Genomic DNA, 12,893 nt, shown 5'->3' with positions numbered 1-12,893 from the left:
AACAATAGCCACTTTTATAAGGATTAAACTATTCAGAATGAAAATGTTGGAGAATCTTTGATCGGAATAACCGTTGCTGCTTTGATTTTCCTTGAGACCGTAAACATGGCCGTTCAATCGGAATAAGAACATAATACACCATCCGTTTAATTCTGATTAAAATTCTAATCAGATTGCCAGTTTTATTCCGATCAAGGTGTTTATATGTGGATTTCCACCCCGATTGAGCCATTATTACAATTCTGGATTAAAAGTGTCCATGTAAACTCACCTACAGTATACATTACATGTTTTATACTCTATAATACTGTATACTATTCAATAAACTGTGAGGAGTTACAGCATTATAATACCCCAAAATATTGTTCTACTTACACACACACACATACACACACACACACACACAATCTCTGGCACTGTGCTTCAGGTGCTGTGCTCACTGGTTTGGATGTCTTGCCCTTTCCTGTGCACCCTGGTGAGTGCTCTTCCTCCATCCTGGCTCCCTCTCTCCCTCTCAACACCTGAGACAGTCTGTCTCCTCTCGGCTCCTGGACCAGTCTCCTCTGGAAGTGCTCCTCTCTGGCCTCTAAATCCCCCCGTTATTACCCACCCGGCAGGGCAAAGCGCAGCTCATGGCAATCTGTCTACCCCAGACCTCCAAGCAGGTGGCTCTCCTGAGTGCCTGGAAAAGCTTTGAGTGAAATTTAATCTCTCCGTCGCTGCCAGTAATAAGCATCACATTAAACACCTTCGCCGGCTGATGGTGATCTAATAATACTGGAGATTGATGGTGTGGGCAGCCCCTTGAGGCACGCACTGAATCTGTGTGTGCATCGTGTGTGTGTGTGTGTGTGTGTGTGTGTGTGTGTGTGTGTGTGTGTGTGTGTGTGTGTGTGTGTGTGTGTGTGTGAGTCGGTTAGCGTCCTTTTCATAATTTATATGTGAGGGGATGAATGTGTCCTATTTTACAGCATAGGGCAGGTTTACAGGGGGCCGTCTTTAGACACCATTAAACTACAGTTCAGGAGAAATAACCGGGTTGCCTGTTCCACACCGGAGATTTATTAAGCATGTATTGCATGCATGCTTACAGCACCTCCCCCTTACTTGCCCACAAATAATGGCTACATTTTCAGTTGAGTTGCCAGGGACAGTAAATTAATCATAATGTGTGTTTGTGTGTGAGTGTGTGTGTGTGTGTGTTTCTACATACTGATATTTGAGCTTGCATTTTGCCATGTTGACCCTCTGCTGCCTCTGGTAAAATTGGTTTTCTACACAGGTCCTGCTTGCTGTCACAAGCCATTTCATGCAGTTCAGAACCTGATCTTAGAAGAACCTGAAATTATTTTCTGAGAAAGATTCAGAGTAGGATTGTGTAAGGCAGTAATATTTGTAGAAAAAATAGACTTTTTTAGTGATAGACTGTGATTTACACAATAGCAGAATATGCTCAAAGCAATCAAATACATTCCCTACTAGAAATAAACACTAGTTTTGACATTGTAAAAATAATGTGGAGGGAATATTGTGTCTGACAGATTTGTTCACAATGACCTTCAGGAAGAGGAACATTAATTGCTCTTCAATACTTCAAAAGTATTGACTAACGGCTGCAGGTTTATCCCCTAGAATTGTAGCTCAGTATAGATACTGATGACAATTTTCACTCAGTCCAATAACTGTTTCACATCAGACAATCTTCACTGTTTTTTTCCAGAAACTGTGCCCAGTCATACAACAATACATACAAACAGCAACACACACACACACACACACACACACACACAAACACACACACACACACAGACACACACACACAAACACGAAACAAAAAAAGGTTGAGAAATATCGACCAGCTTGTGTATTCTAAGCATTCCCCCAGGCCGCCTCGGGGGAAACCAGCTCTTGAGGTTGGTCTGGCGGGATCAGTCTGAAGGAGTCGAACACACTCACTGTTCTGGCCCTGCTTCTGACTAAAGCAGAGACGAAGCATGTGGAGATCAAACGCAAATGTTCCCAGCCCTGCAGAGCCTTGGCTTCCTTATCAATTTTTATCACATTCAAATGGTTTCCCAAAACCTCTTAAAACTCTCTCTCACACATCCACTTTGTCTATGTGTGTGTATGGGCTATCTGTGTATGTGTGTGTCTTTTAAAGGGCTTAATGAGAGCCATGGGGGTCATGACGGGGGGAAATAAAAAGGAAATGAATTGATGACTCAGCACTACCTTCCATCTGCCTCTCTCTCTAATCCTCTCTTCCCTTCTTCTCTGTCCTCAATCTCTCGTTCTCTCACCCCTCTTCTGTCTCTTCTGCCCTGTCTTCATCGCCAGCAGTAGAGATGGAAGGGTTGGAAGAGTTCACCCACCAGTTTGTGGTGGAATGTTTGTTTCGCTACTCCATTTTACAAGTGTCTGTAAAAATTCCCGAACTGCTCAATTGCTAAGCGCATATAAACCTTTTGCATTGAGGGGGGTGAGGGGTGGGGGGTTGTGTTTCGGAATGCCAACATGTTTGATGGTGCAGGAGAGCAGAACTCATGCGTTTCAGCCAAAGTGGGGCATTTGAATTATGAATCGTGTGCGGTATTCCTCTCCAGGGGCTCCACTTCCACCCTGCTTCTGCTGCCCATCATGCATCTCCCCCCATCCATACAGCCTGGGTCTGCATCCACTCCCAGTTGTAAGCATGTAGACAGGCGATCAGTGCCTGTGTGCTGCTTGCTCTACTCCTCCATCAGGCAGGGGATGTCTTGTGTGAGCGGGAAGCAGCAGCTTACACCCCACACATATGTTTGATCATTCAAATCCCAAGAGGTCTACAACAACACAACACAAACTCACTTTCCATCCTGACTGCACCGCTGCAGAGACCAGGGGACACTTAGGGGACACTTTTGCTCTCATAGTTGCTTCTGTACCAGCACATCTCCACTCCAAGTCTGCCAGCAAAAATAGACTCAGTACTTCCTGTCGTCCATCTGCCATTTTAGCGCACAGCACCTAATTATTCCACAGGAAGCTCACCGTTTCATAGTGTTCTTCTTTCCACTGTTCCACTGTGCTGCTAAAGGCCAACCAACAAAGGGGACAAAATCAATTGCACCTTCTGGCCAACTAAGATAATAATACAAAAGATGTACAACACCCGGTGAATGCCAGGAGCTAGCAAAAGCGTTATTGTTTGCTTGGTTACGTTGAGACACACACTTGAGACTCCGACGCAAGTTGAGACGCACGGCCGGAAAACATGGCCTGGCACGCCATCACGTCATTCTTCTCCCCGTCAGTCACGGCACCACGTCACTTCACTGTCACTGTTGCTGTGATGCCATGTTCATTCATCTGAGAGACTCTGAAAGCGGAGTGACCTTCGTGCATTTCTTAACATTGTCTGTGCTCTCTCTAGCCCCACTCCTCTCCTTTCTTCTCCTCCGCTCCTCTCAAGGCTGCAGGGCTCTCCGGTGAAAAACGCTTCTATCGCTGCCCTGCGGCACCTTCCATCCACCCACACGCAGTGATTGAGTTTCTCTCTCTCTCTCTCTCTCTCTCTCTCTCACTCTCTTTGCATTACGCCCACGGCTTCCGGAGTTGCCGGGAAACTATGAGGGCTGGTGGTCATTACTCCGTGTGTTTGTGCCATCATGGGCGAGATTAGCGGACAGACAGGGGGGGGGGGCGGTTCACAGAACATTCTGCTCCACAGGAAAGGTGACACGGTGTAAAGCGGCACGCCATATATTAGATCTGCCTGGAGTAAAAGGGTTTTAGGGAAAGTCTATTTAGGCAAGTCCCCTCTATTCCAGCTCCCTGATGTTCAAAGAACATCACCTGTCAGATACTTTTACACTCAGATTTTGCATAAACTGATGTCATGTTTTCTGGATCTGCGTAGATCTATTTGTTCTATTACAGTATTGATCTGTCAGAATGAATATTGAGCCTCCCATGTGGCGGCCTCCTTCAATGGGAGAAGCCCCTGCAACACTGTTAGGTGCGATTTTCGCTGTCACACTGAATAGCTGAATAAACCACTGTATGAAGCTGACATAGTAAAGGGGTATGAACCATCACAGCCAACAGGAATGGTCAGATAGAATAGTATTTCATTTCACTTTTCCTTATTCTATGTTTTTTTTCCCTCTATTCTATGTCTGATTACAGCTATTCCCATCCATCCACTGAATAAATGCCAGGTTGATGGGACCAATATTACCTCTACCTGGGCCTTACATCTATGTATTCAAGGCACTCTAAGGCAGATTGGAGCAGCACTCAGCCTCTTGACTCAGGGCTGTTTCTCTCTGGAGGAATAGTGGTTTTGATATTGCCCTAATAGTCCTCGTATGGATCACACCCACTTTAGCCTCAGTCGCAGAGTGACAGTTTCCATTTCACAGATCTCTGATCTCCAGGGGCTGAAAAGTCTGTGTGGCTACATCTGATCTCAGGGCAGCCACAGAGCGGGAAAGCTGGGCTTTTGCTCTCCGCTACACGGGCTGAAATGACCCTGACATGAGCGTGGAAAAGGGTTTTGTGCATTCAGGCTTGTTATCCTGCTGTCCGTACATTCCTCTCTTCTCCTGCAGATATTTCTCTGCTCTTTCGGCTCTGTGTTTTTCTTTTCTGAAAAGGCTCTGCAGTATAAAGAAAAACAGGTAAGGTAATGTAGTTAGTTATTGTTAGTGTATTGTTTATCATTACTCTAATGCTGTAAGTTGTTATAGATAAAACATTAGGCTAGAAGAAACCACGTTCCTGTCACCATATGCTTAGTTCTACTGAATCCTATTGAGCAGAGGCAGATGTATAGGAGGAGTGGTATGTTCTTGTGTTTATCCTTGGTGATCTGATCTTTGCTTTTAGGCTGTGCTCGTGCTGCAGAGCTGAGGGCTGAGCCTGCTCTCAGCAGACTCAGTAATGAGAAGCTCTGCAGCATCTGGGAGAACCTCCTGGGGGTGTTCACAACACGCCTGTAGTGTCACCTATTCTCACACCTCTGCAATTACTGTAGGTCATGGAGAACCTATAGGGGCACATCTTCTCACAGTGTTAAACCTTGATGACATTAAATCAAGGTAACATAGGAGAATGTTCATTCTCAAAACAAAATTAGTTTCCAAGAAGATATTTCAAACATACTATTACTTGCATATAATCTGTATACAGTATTTAATTGTAATCTTTGTGTTGTTTATGTAAAAAAAAATCTTAGAGAACACTTCATAGTAGGCTCAATGTCATCACACTCAGCCGGTGTTGCCCGAAAGCTGTATTTGGGTAATTAGTTTTCTAGTGTTTTAGGCAAATGAATGTATTCATTATAAGAATTTACAGAAACAAGTTACTAGTTTGTTCACATTGTCATAGACAGGAACATTCTCAGAGAAAGAAGGTCATGCACTGATACGTTCATAGCTCAGTTTCAATAATTAATGGCAATCATTTCAAACAAAAATAACAGAGGATAAAAAGAAATCAGATTTCATCTCAGCAATTTTCCTTTGAAAGCAAAATGCCTGAGTAGATTACTGTCACTCATTGTCATAAAAAGCAACGCAATTCATCTTTTTTAGAAAAAAGACACCTGTATCTAATCACCACTTTCACTTACAAAAAGAACACAGAGCAAAGCCTCCTCTCCTCCCCGTTCCCTCGAGCTTGGCATCTCACTTCTTTTTTTATGTTTTCTCACTCCCCATGTGACCTGTGTAGGTGTGTGTGACTAATGAGACATGCTAAGCGGGAGGGATCTGCATATGCCAGGTGCACTTCTGCATGTCTGCTATGACAGTGATCATGGACCATAGCAGAGCTTCCCACTCACACGCACGGCACAATGCACCTCGTCCTCCAGTAAGCTGTAAGAATGCAGGCACACAAGACACACACACACACACACACACACACACACACACACACACACACACACACACACACACATACACACACACACATACACAGCTGGGCTTCCCTAATGAGAGAACACATGAGAGGACAGACAGACAGAGACTGACATTTGGAGAGATTGAAATGGAGACACAAAGAATCTTATGAGAGAGAGAGAGAGAGAGAGAGAGAGAGAGAGAGAGAGAGAGAGAGAGAGATAGAGACAGAGAGAGAGTGCTTACGTGGTGGAAAGGTGATGGACAGTGTGAATCCAGGGATTTCTTGTTGCCCCTGGAAACCAAGTGATTAGCACCATAACCTAGTTGTCCTTTGTGTGGACGCTCAGGTGTGCGCAACAGCAACACAAAACAGCACTTCCGTTCAAGCCAAAAGAAACACTGATGCATTATTTGAACTAGACTCCGCCACTTTACACCATGTCACCTTTCCTGTGGAGCAGATGAGTAAAGTTTTCTGAGTGTCTTTTCAATTGGATGAATGAAATTAATATTTGCAAACATGACTCACATTGGCATTACAGTGGTTGTGAATGTTACAGCAAATCTTTGTAAAGGTGAACTTGTGATATGAGAGGGACAGGCTGCTAATAAGGCTTTAGAGTTGCGTGATCTGAATGAAGTGTCCCATCTCTCTAATTACTGTGATATCGCCATACTGCTATCTCTCTCTCTCTTTCTCTATCTCTGCCTGTGTTCACCTCACATCCCTCAATGGGCATGTAGGTGTGTGTTGTAAGTACACACTGGCCACTTGTTTGGGTGATCAATCCCTGCAAGGCTCTGGCCACGCTCCAGCAGCTGTTTGTTGACAGAATGTGCGGGTGCCACCCTCACTCTTCCGAGGCTGACTCAGCACTCCCTCATCACACTGCTCTGAATGCTGAGCAGCTCCCAAGGTCCCCCACTCCCCACTTTGTCACACTTGATTCTCTCTATAGAGTCCAGGCAGGAAATTCAGCAGTAGCAGCACTGTGTGCTCTGGCATGCTGATGTGAGTCTCAGCTGATAGCCTGTTGCAGCATGTGTTTATGTGGATGGACTCACAGCTCATCCAGTCCTTATTATTTCTGTTTTATTTGTTCAGCAATGTTTTCAGAAGGTATAACGCATAGATTCTCAGACTGCATTTTATAATTCACAACAAATCATATTACACAAGCGATTTTTGACATTAAAAAGCACTCCACATCCACAAAAAATGAAGGGCCACTTTTACAAATGGCGCGTTCCACTTAAACACAACTATTTGCACAACTATCTGGTCAGACTAATAGAGTCCAAAATTCCAAAGGATGATTATCCAAGAGGTGCTTCAATGTTAGTCACCTGTGACTAAATGAAAATGTGTAGATGTCAGTGGCAACTTGTCTAATGCAGTGGCTTGGGATATTGGCAAAGACTTGTGCACTATGAGTACTTGAGGCTGCTCAAAAGAAGATCACTCTGAGTTTGATGACAATGAGATGAGGGAGAAATGACAAACATTTCATAACAAGATATAGAATCTTTTGTTCACAGTATTGTGCATTGAAAGGATGTGACATACAGATTTCGCTCACTCAGTAGAATGAGGGCCCATGCAGCAGGCGATTCATTTTAAACACTGATTGTGTGATCAGCCAAGTTAGATATGGCCAGCTATGTTTAACAAGTGCTGCAGGCATAGACATCAAGTATATTACAGGCTACACACCATTAACAAATCTGGGCAGAGGTGTTTATAATGGATGAAAATGTGAGTTAAAATGTGTCTCTGTATGTGTGTGTGTGTGAGAGAGAAAGAGAGAGAGAAAGAGAGAGAGAGAGAGAGAGAGAGAGAGAGGGAGGGAGACTCGGCGAGTGTGTGTGCACACGGTATGTGATAGTGGAGAGAGAGAAGGGGGAAAAGATGAACATGGTGTATGTGTTGCCATGTGTCAGTCAGTTGTCATGCCGATGTGGCTGCTGTTTGCCATGGAGAGGATGTGACAGATGAGATGTGATGTCCGATTGGTCACACTGCCAGTGTAAAGGGCAATGAATGCCTGTCTTTATCAATCTCTGGGGCAATATCACACTGTGTCACAAACGCTAAGCATCACCCCCCCATCCTGATTATGCAATGAGCTCCATGGAATGGACCACCAAGAGAAGGACATGCCTTGCTCAAAGCTCAGCAGGCATAACCCTGCACAGGGAGTTGTTGCGTTGCTGCTTGATATGATGAGTTGTATGCTTCAGTGGATATCTGAGAAAAACATCTCTCAGGACATGTAATTTTGTTGGACCTGTTTCATGCATCACACATGGTGTCCAGATTCACATAATTCTGTTATGTCTCTGTATAACAGTTAACATTATGGTAAGAGTTTGTGACCAAAAGTCAGCCTTTTTACAATGGGAGAAAAAGATGGACTAAATAATGTCACTTCAACGGTGGATCCTTGTCAGGATGTGAAACCCTTAGTCAGTCAGCGTTTAGGTAGCCATATCCTCTAAGGATTAGTCTCTCTCTCTCTCTCTCACTCACTCACTCTCTGCAATCTTTATTTCTGTCAGACCTTTACAAAGGGTGACTTTATAAAGATAACTTTCTCTCAGCTTTCTCATTATTTAAAGGTTCATCAAACTCCATTTGTCATTTTCTACTTCACTCCTTCTCTGACCATCCCCATCTTTCTCTCTCTCTCTCTCCCTGTCTCCATCTCTGAGAGATAAATAATCTTTGCCTGGGTGATGTCAAGTGGAACATATAAGCACAAGCCAGCGCACACACACAAAGTCATCACATAAACAAAAGTGAGGGTCACATTACCATGGAAACATCCTCAGCGAGCGCTGCGCTGAATTACCTGCCCTGAGCTAACACCCCTGTAGAGACAGTGCCTGTGTGAAAATGTCAACTTGCCAAGGCCACAAGGCCTATCAACTGCATACCATTCATCAGGGTAATTGATTTGACTGTTAATCATGGCATCCACATTTTATTCGTCATGACTAAACTCCTGCATATATTCCCTCTTTGTAACAGCCTTGTCAAATTCCATAGAGTATCCTGTATTATTATTTATCACTTCAGCAGTTGTGATGAATAGTGAAGGTTTATGCATAGTCCTCTTTGTGGCTAGAGGACCACATGGACAGTGTATTACATACCAAGATTGTTCAGTCTGTTACGCTAAAGGAGTCTGCATTACCAATGTCCTTCAGCTACAGTTTCTTAAACAGAGTGAGTCAGTGTTTCTCCCACTGCACTATGAAGCTAACATGTCATCCAAAGACACTGCATGAGACTCAGTTATGACCATAAGATAGTGACCATATTGTGAGGCTATTTAAACAATGTCCTAAGATGGAAGGCAGCCGATTTCAAGAGGAAGAGCTTGAAGGGGAAAATGTCCTTTTGTTTTTACTGGAGAGTGGATGTGATGGGAGATGAAGAGAAATGGCAGCCAATATAAGACATGCTGGCTTTTCCAGTCAAATGTACTGTATCTCATATCAGTGATTTATGTGTAGATTGGTTTAGTAATGTGATTTTCCCATGAAGCCTTTTCCATTTTATTTTCAATTTATTCTGCACAAACACATTATTCACATTATTGAGTTCTCCCTTAATCCCTCAGTGCAATGGAGAAAATGCTTATTAAAACATTCAAGAATGCTGAAGCCAACAGTCATTGGCATGACCAATGATGTGAAATACCATTTCCTCGAAGTGTAGGTGTTTCCCGTTTTCCCTACTCTTATTTCAGGATTGCACCGCTAACTTCAAGGCCTGTGGATCTGCACTGAATTTATGCAGACTAATAGCCTCACACAAATGGTTATCTGTTAAATTAACTCTAGGTTGAATTAACCCCTCGGACACCTACAGTATAGCCACACCATGCCATGTTGACCTCACCGTGCTCAGATGCCCACAACGCTATGTTTTTTTTTCTGGGGGTAGATATGAAAAGGAGAAAAAAATCACTATGCCTGTGTTCACAGCTCACGTTACCCTTATTGTGACAGCTAGGTAAACTTAACAGGAGAATAGGTTTGCTTTATTTACATGGAGAGGTGGCAGCTACTCATTTATTTTTAGTATGAATCATGGCATTCTTTCCCACACTTGGTGTTCTCTTTAGCTCATTCTTCAGCCAGAGGTATTTACCCGTTACCCATGAAAGGGTTCTATGTATGTAGGCCTACTCTGCTCCCACTATCACCAGTAAGATGAATAACAATTCCAATTCTTTCTCTACAGGAACTTGGGGAAATCTGGACTCAGGGTATCATGTTTGGGCCTCGGTGAGTATATTTTCACACTGAAATGTGTATGTATTGTGTGATATTTAAAGACAACACTGCTATTCTAGGTACAAAATATTTATGTCATGATTATACATTAAAATTACATGAAAATTACTCTCTCCCTCTCTCACACACACACACTAATAAGGAGAGCATGAAAAGCCTGTAGCCTAATTAGCACAAGACTTGACTAACCAGAGCAAAGCATTTCATTGCTGTCCACATCAGGGGCTCTGAACTGCATTATAAGCATTTTCAAGGGGTTAGAGGGTGTGTATTTGTATCTGTGTGTGTGAGAGAATGAGAAAGAGAGAGAGAGAGAGAGAGAGAGAGAGAGAGAGAGAGAGAGAGAGTGTGTGTGTGTGTGTGTGTGTGTGTGTGTGTGCGTGTGTGTTTTAGTGTGTGTGTGTGTGTGTGTGTGTGTGTGTGTGTGTGTGTGTGTGTGTGTGTGTGTGTGTGTGTGTGCGGTGTGTGTACAAGGGGGAATTAAGAGCATGACCCACATAAAATTAATGATCTAGACTGTGTTCTAGCCACTTGCAGGAGTATGTTATACTGTTTATGTTTCTTATATGAACGTCATTTTCAAATCTACACACCTCTGTTTTGAAGACCTGAAATTGTATTCTTTGTTTACTAGGAACTATGATATTGTAAAAGACATACAGAATACAGCATATTCACCTTCTTCTATGAACATGCAAATTGGACGCATCCCTCTAAGTGCATCCAGTTATCTCATGGGTCCTCTGCCAAACCAACTGGAATGTGTTAGTTGAGCCTCTGTAACAGCAAGGCACACACAGATAGAAGTAATTAGACATTACATTTCAAGCTGTCAAGTGTGGTAAAAGGGCCGAATACAATAACTGCCCAGCCAGCTAGCTACACTTTTGGTTCCTTTTAGTTTTCAAAATGGGGGTCAAACGATACTTACCACTGGAATGAGCTGTAGTGTTATAGCTAGCAACAGCCTAAGGTAACATACCTAATGTTATGAGATTTTATGATTATGACATTATTATTATTGCTTTCAGCTGCTCCACTATGATTTTGACAGAGGTTTCTTTGCTGTGGCAAAACATGAACACTGTCACAATGTTAAAATCCACACTTATAAAGAAGCACCTGAAGGGACAACTTGTGGTGTTTCCCTTGAACTCAACTCTGAGCTACACCCCAAATGAAGCTGCATTATAACAAGAGGTCCTTTTCATGATCATGCATCATGCCATTCTTCTTCCAGAATTTAGACCACAGTGTCAAACATGACCTGTCGTCCCCTTAGAATTATAAGGTTCTATCTGACATTTTTGTCAAAATTGAGTTAATTACATATTCTTATTCTGTGTCACTTTAAGAAGATGAGGTGAGGTGTTTCTTGTAGTTGTATACATTTTTGGACATTATATCTGAAGAGGTTTGTTCCACTTGTTCCACAGCAATGTAACTCTATGGAATTCTAAGACTTTGAAACTCAATATCTCAGAACTACTCAGAACGTAGATAGAACCCTATAATTCTAAGGGGACGCTGTGTGCTTTCCTCTCTGCGTTCTCTCCTCCTCAGCAGGTGAAGAGCCCTCACTGCACTGTCCATAATGGCAGCACTTAGCGCATTATACAGGAAATAGGAGCAGTAGGTGGGTGGAGGGGGGGTCAGATGCTGCGGCCAGGAACAGCAGCAGTGGAGCCCATAAGGATACATACTGTAGTACGTACATGGGTTGGGGATGGTTTCCATGGCAGTCGCTCAGGGGAAAAGAGAGGATGTGATGTCTGTTCCATAATATTGGCTGCAGTCATAGAGCTGTCCTGGTCCTCCGCATCAGACCTTCAATTGTGTCATGCATCCTACATTGCACATTAAAATGTATTAAATCACTTCAGTTTGCAAGATCACAGAGTGTTATTTTAAATGGGCACCTTAAGTTACAAATCAATAACAGAAGCTGTGGGTGCATTAAATAGCATTAACTAGTAGTGAAGCAACTCATCTGGAGGGTGTTGCATACCCTTGCTGAAGGGTTTGAACCAAGTCTGTGGAGTGGAGGAAGGATGATGAGTGAGCTCAGAGGCATGGCCTGAGTGCAGCCGGCAGGGTGATGTCTGAACTATCAACAGGGGTCACTGCACCATGGCCTTGCAACACACTCATAAACACACAAACACACACATAGTCACACACACTCTGTAGTGTATACCAATCAAGGCTTAGTAGTGCATTCAGACATGAAATTGCCCACAGCAAACCCAGCCTCCATACTATTTAACATCTGACCCTTTGGCATGGGGAGTTGAGGAGGGAGTGCTGTGCTCCTCCACTTGGCTGTGGCACTTGTCTCCCCCCCCCTGCTGTGATGTGCTGGCACTGCTTAAGTGGGCCTCCCAAATGGCCTCTATTAGAGCCTGGCACATGTCTCCCAAGAGTGGAGTGGCCCGTGTGGACCAGCATGCATCCTGTCTCTCTCCCTCTGCCTTTACTACTCGCTCACTCACTGATGAGTGTTCTGTTTTTTTTTTTACCGCTGTAATTCATTTGTGGCTCCCTGAAGCGAGAAGCTGTGCAAATTGCCGCCCCCGCATGACTCCCTCCCTCTGGTGCCCACAGCCAGGGAGCAGGAGAAGAGGAGAGCAGGCCGGTCATTTGTAATCATTAGAGAAAGGAGGTGGGGGAGAGTGGGGGGAGGTTCACACACACATT

The 12,893-nt window shown here is 43.7% G+C and overlaps 1 protein-coding gene across 4 annotated transcripts in view; it reads left to right on the top strand.

The window, feature by feature from the left end:
- Positions 1-12,893, top strand: part of kcnab1a (potassium voltage-gated channel subfamily A regulatory beta subunit 1a) — a 76,643-nt gene that overhangs the window by 40,688 nt on the left and 23,062 nt on the right. For all 4 annotated transcript variants that reach the window (XM_048264567.1, XM_048264563.1, XM_048264564.1 and 1 more), the window contains one exon: positions 10,144-10,187. In XM_048264567.1, the coding sequence (XP_048120524.1) occupies positions 10,144-10,187 (44 nt within the window). The remainder of the gene's footprint in view (positions 1-10,143; positions 10,188-12,893) is intronic.

This window comes from Alosa alosa, chromosome 15 (genome assembly GCF_017589495.1).
Source record: "Alosa alosa isolate M-15738 ecotype Scorff River chromosome 15, AALO_Geno_1.1, whole genome shotgun sequence".
Lineage (NCBI taxonomy): Eukaryota > Metazoa > Chordata > Actinopteri > Clupeiformes > Clupeidae > Alosa > Alosa alosa.
The sequence above is the reverse complement of the archived record's forward strand: the minus strand, read 5'-3'. Positions and strand labels throughout refer to the sequence as shown.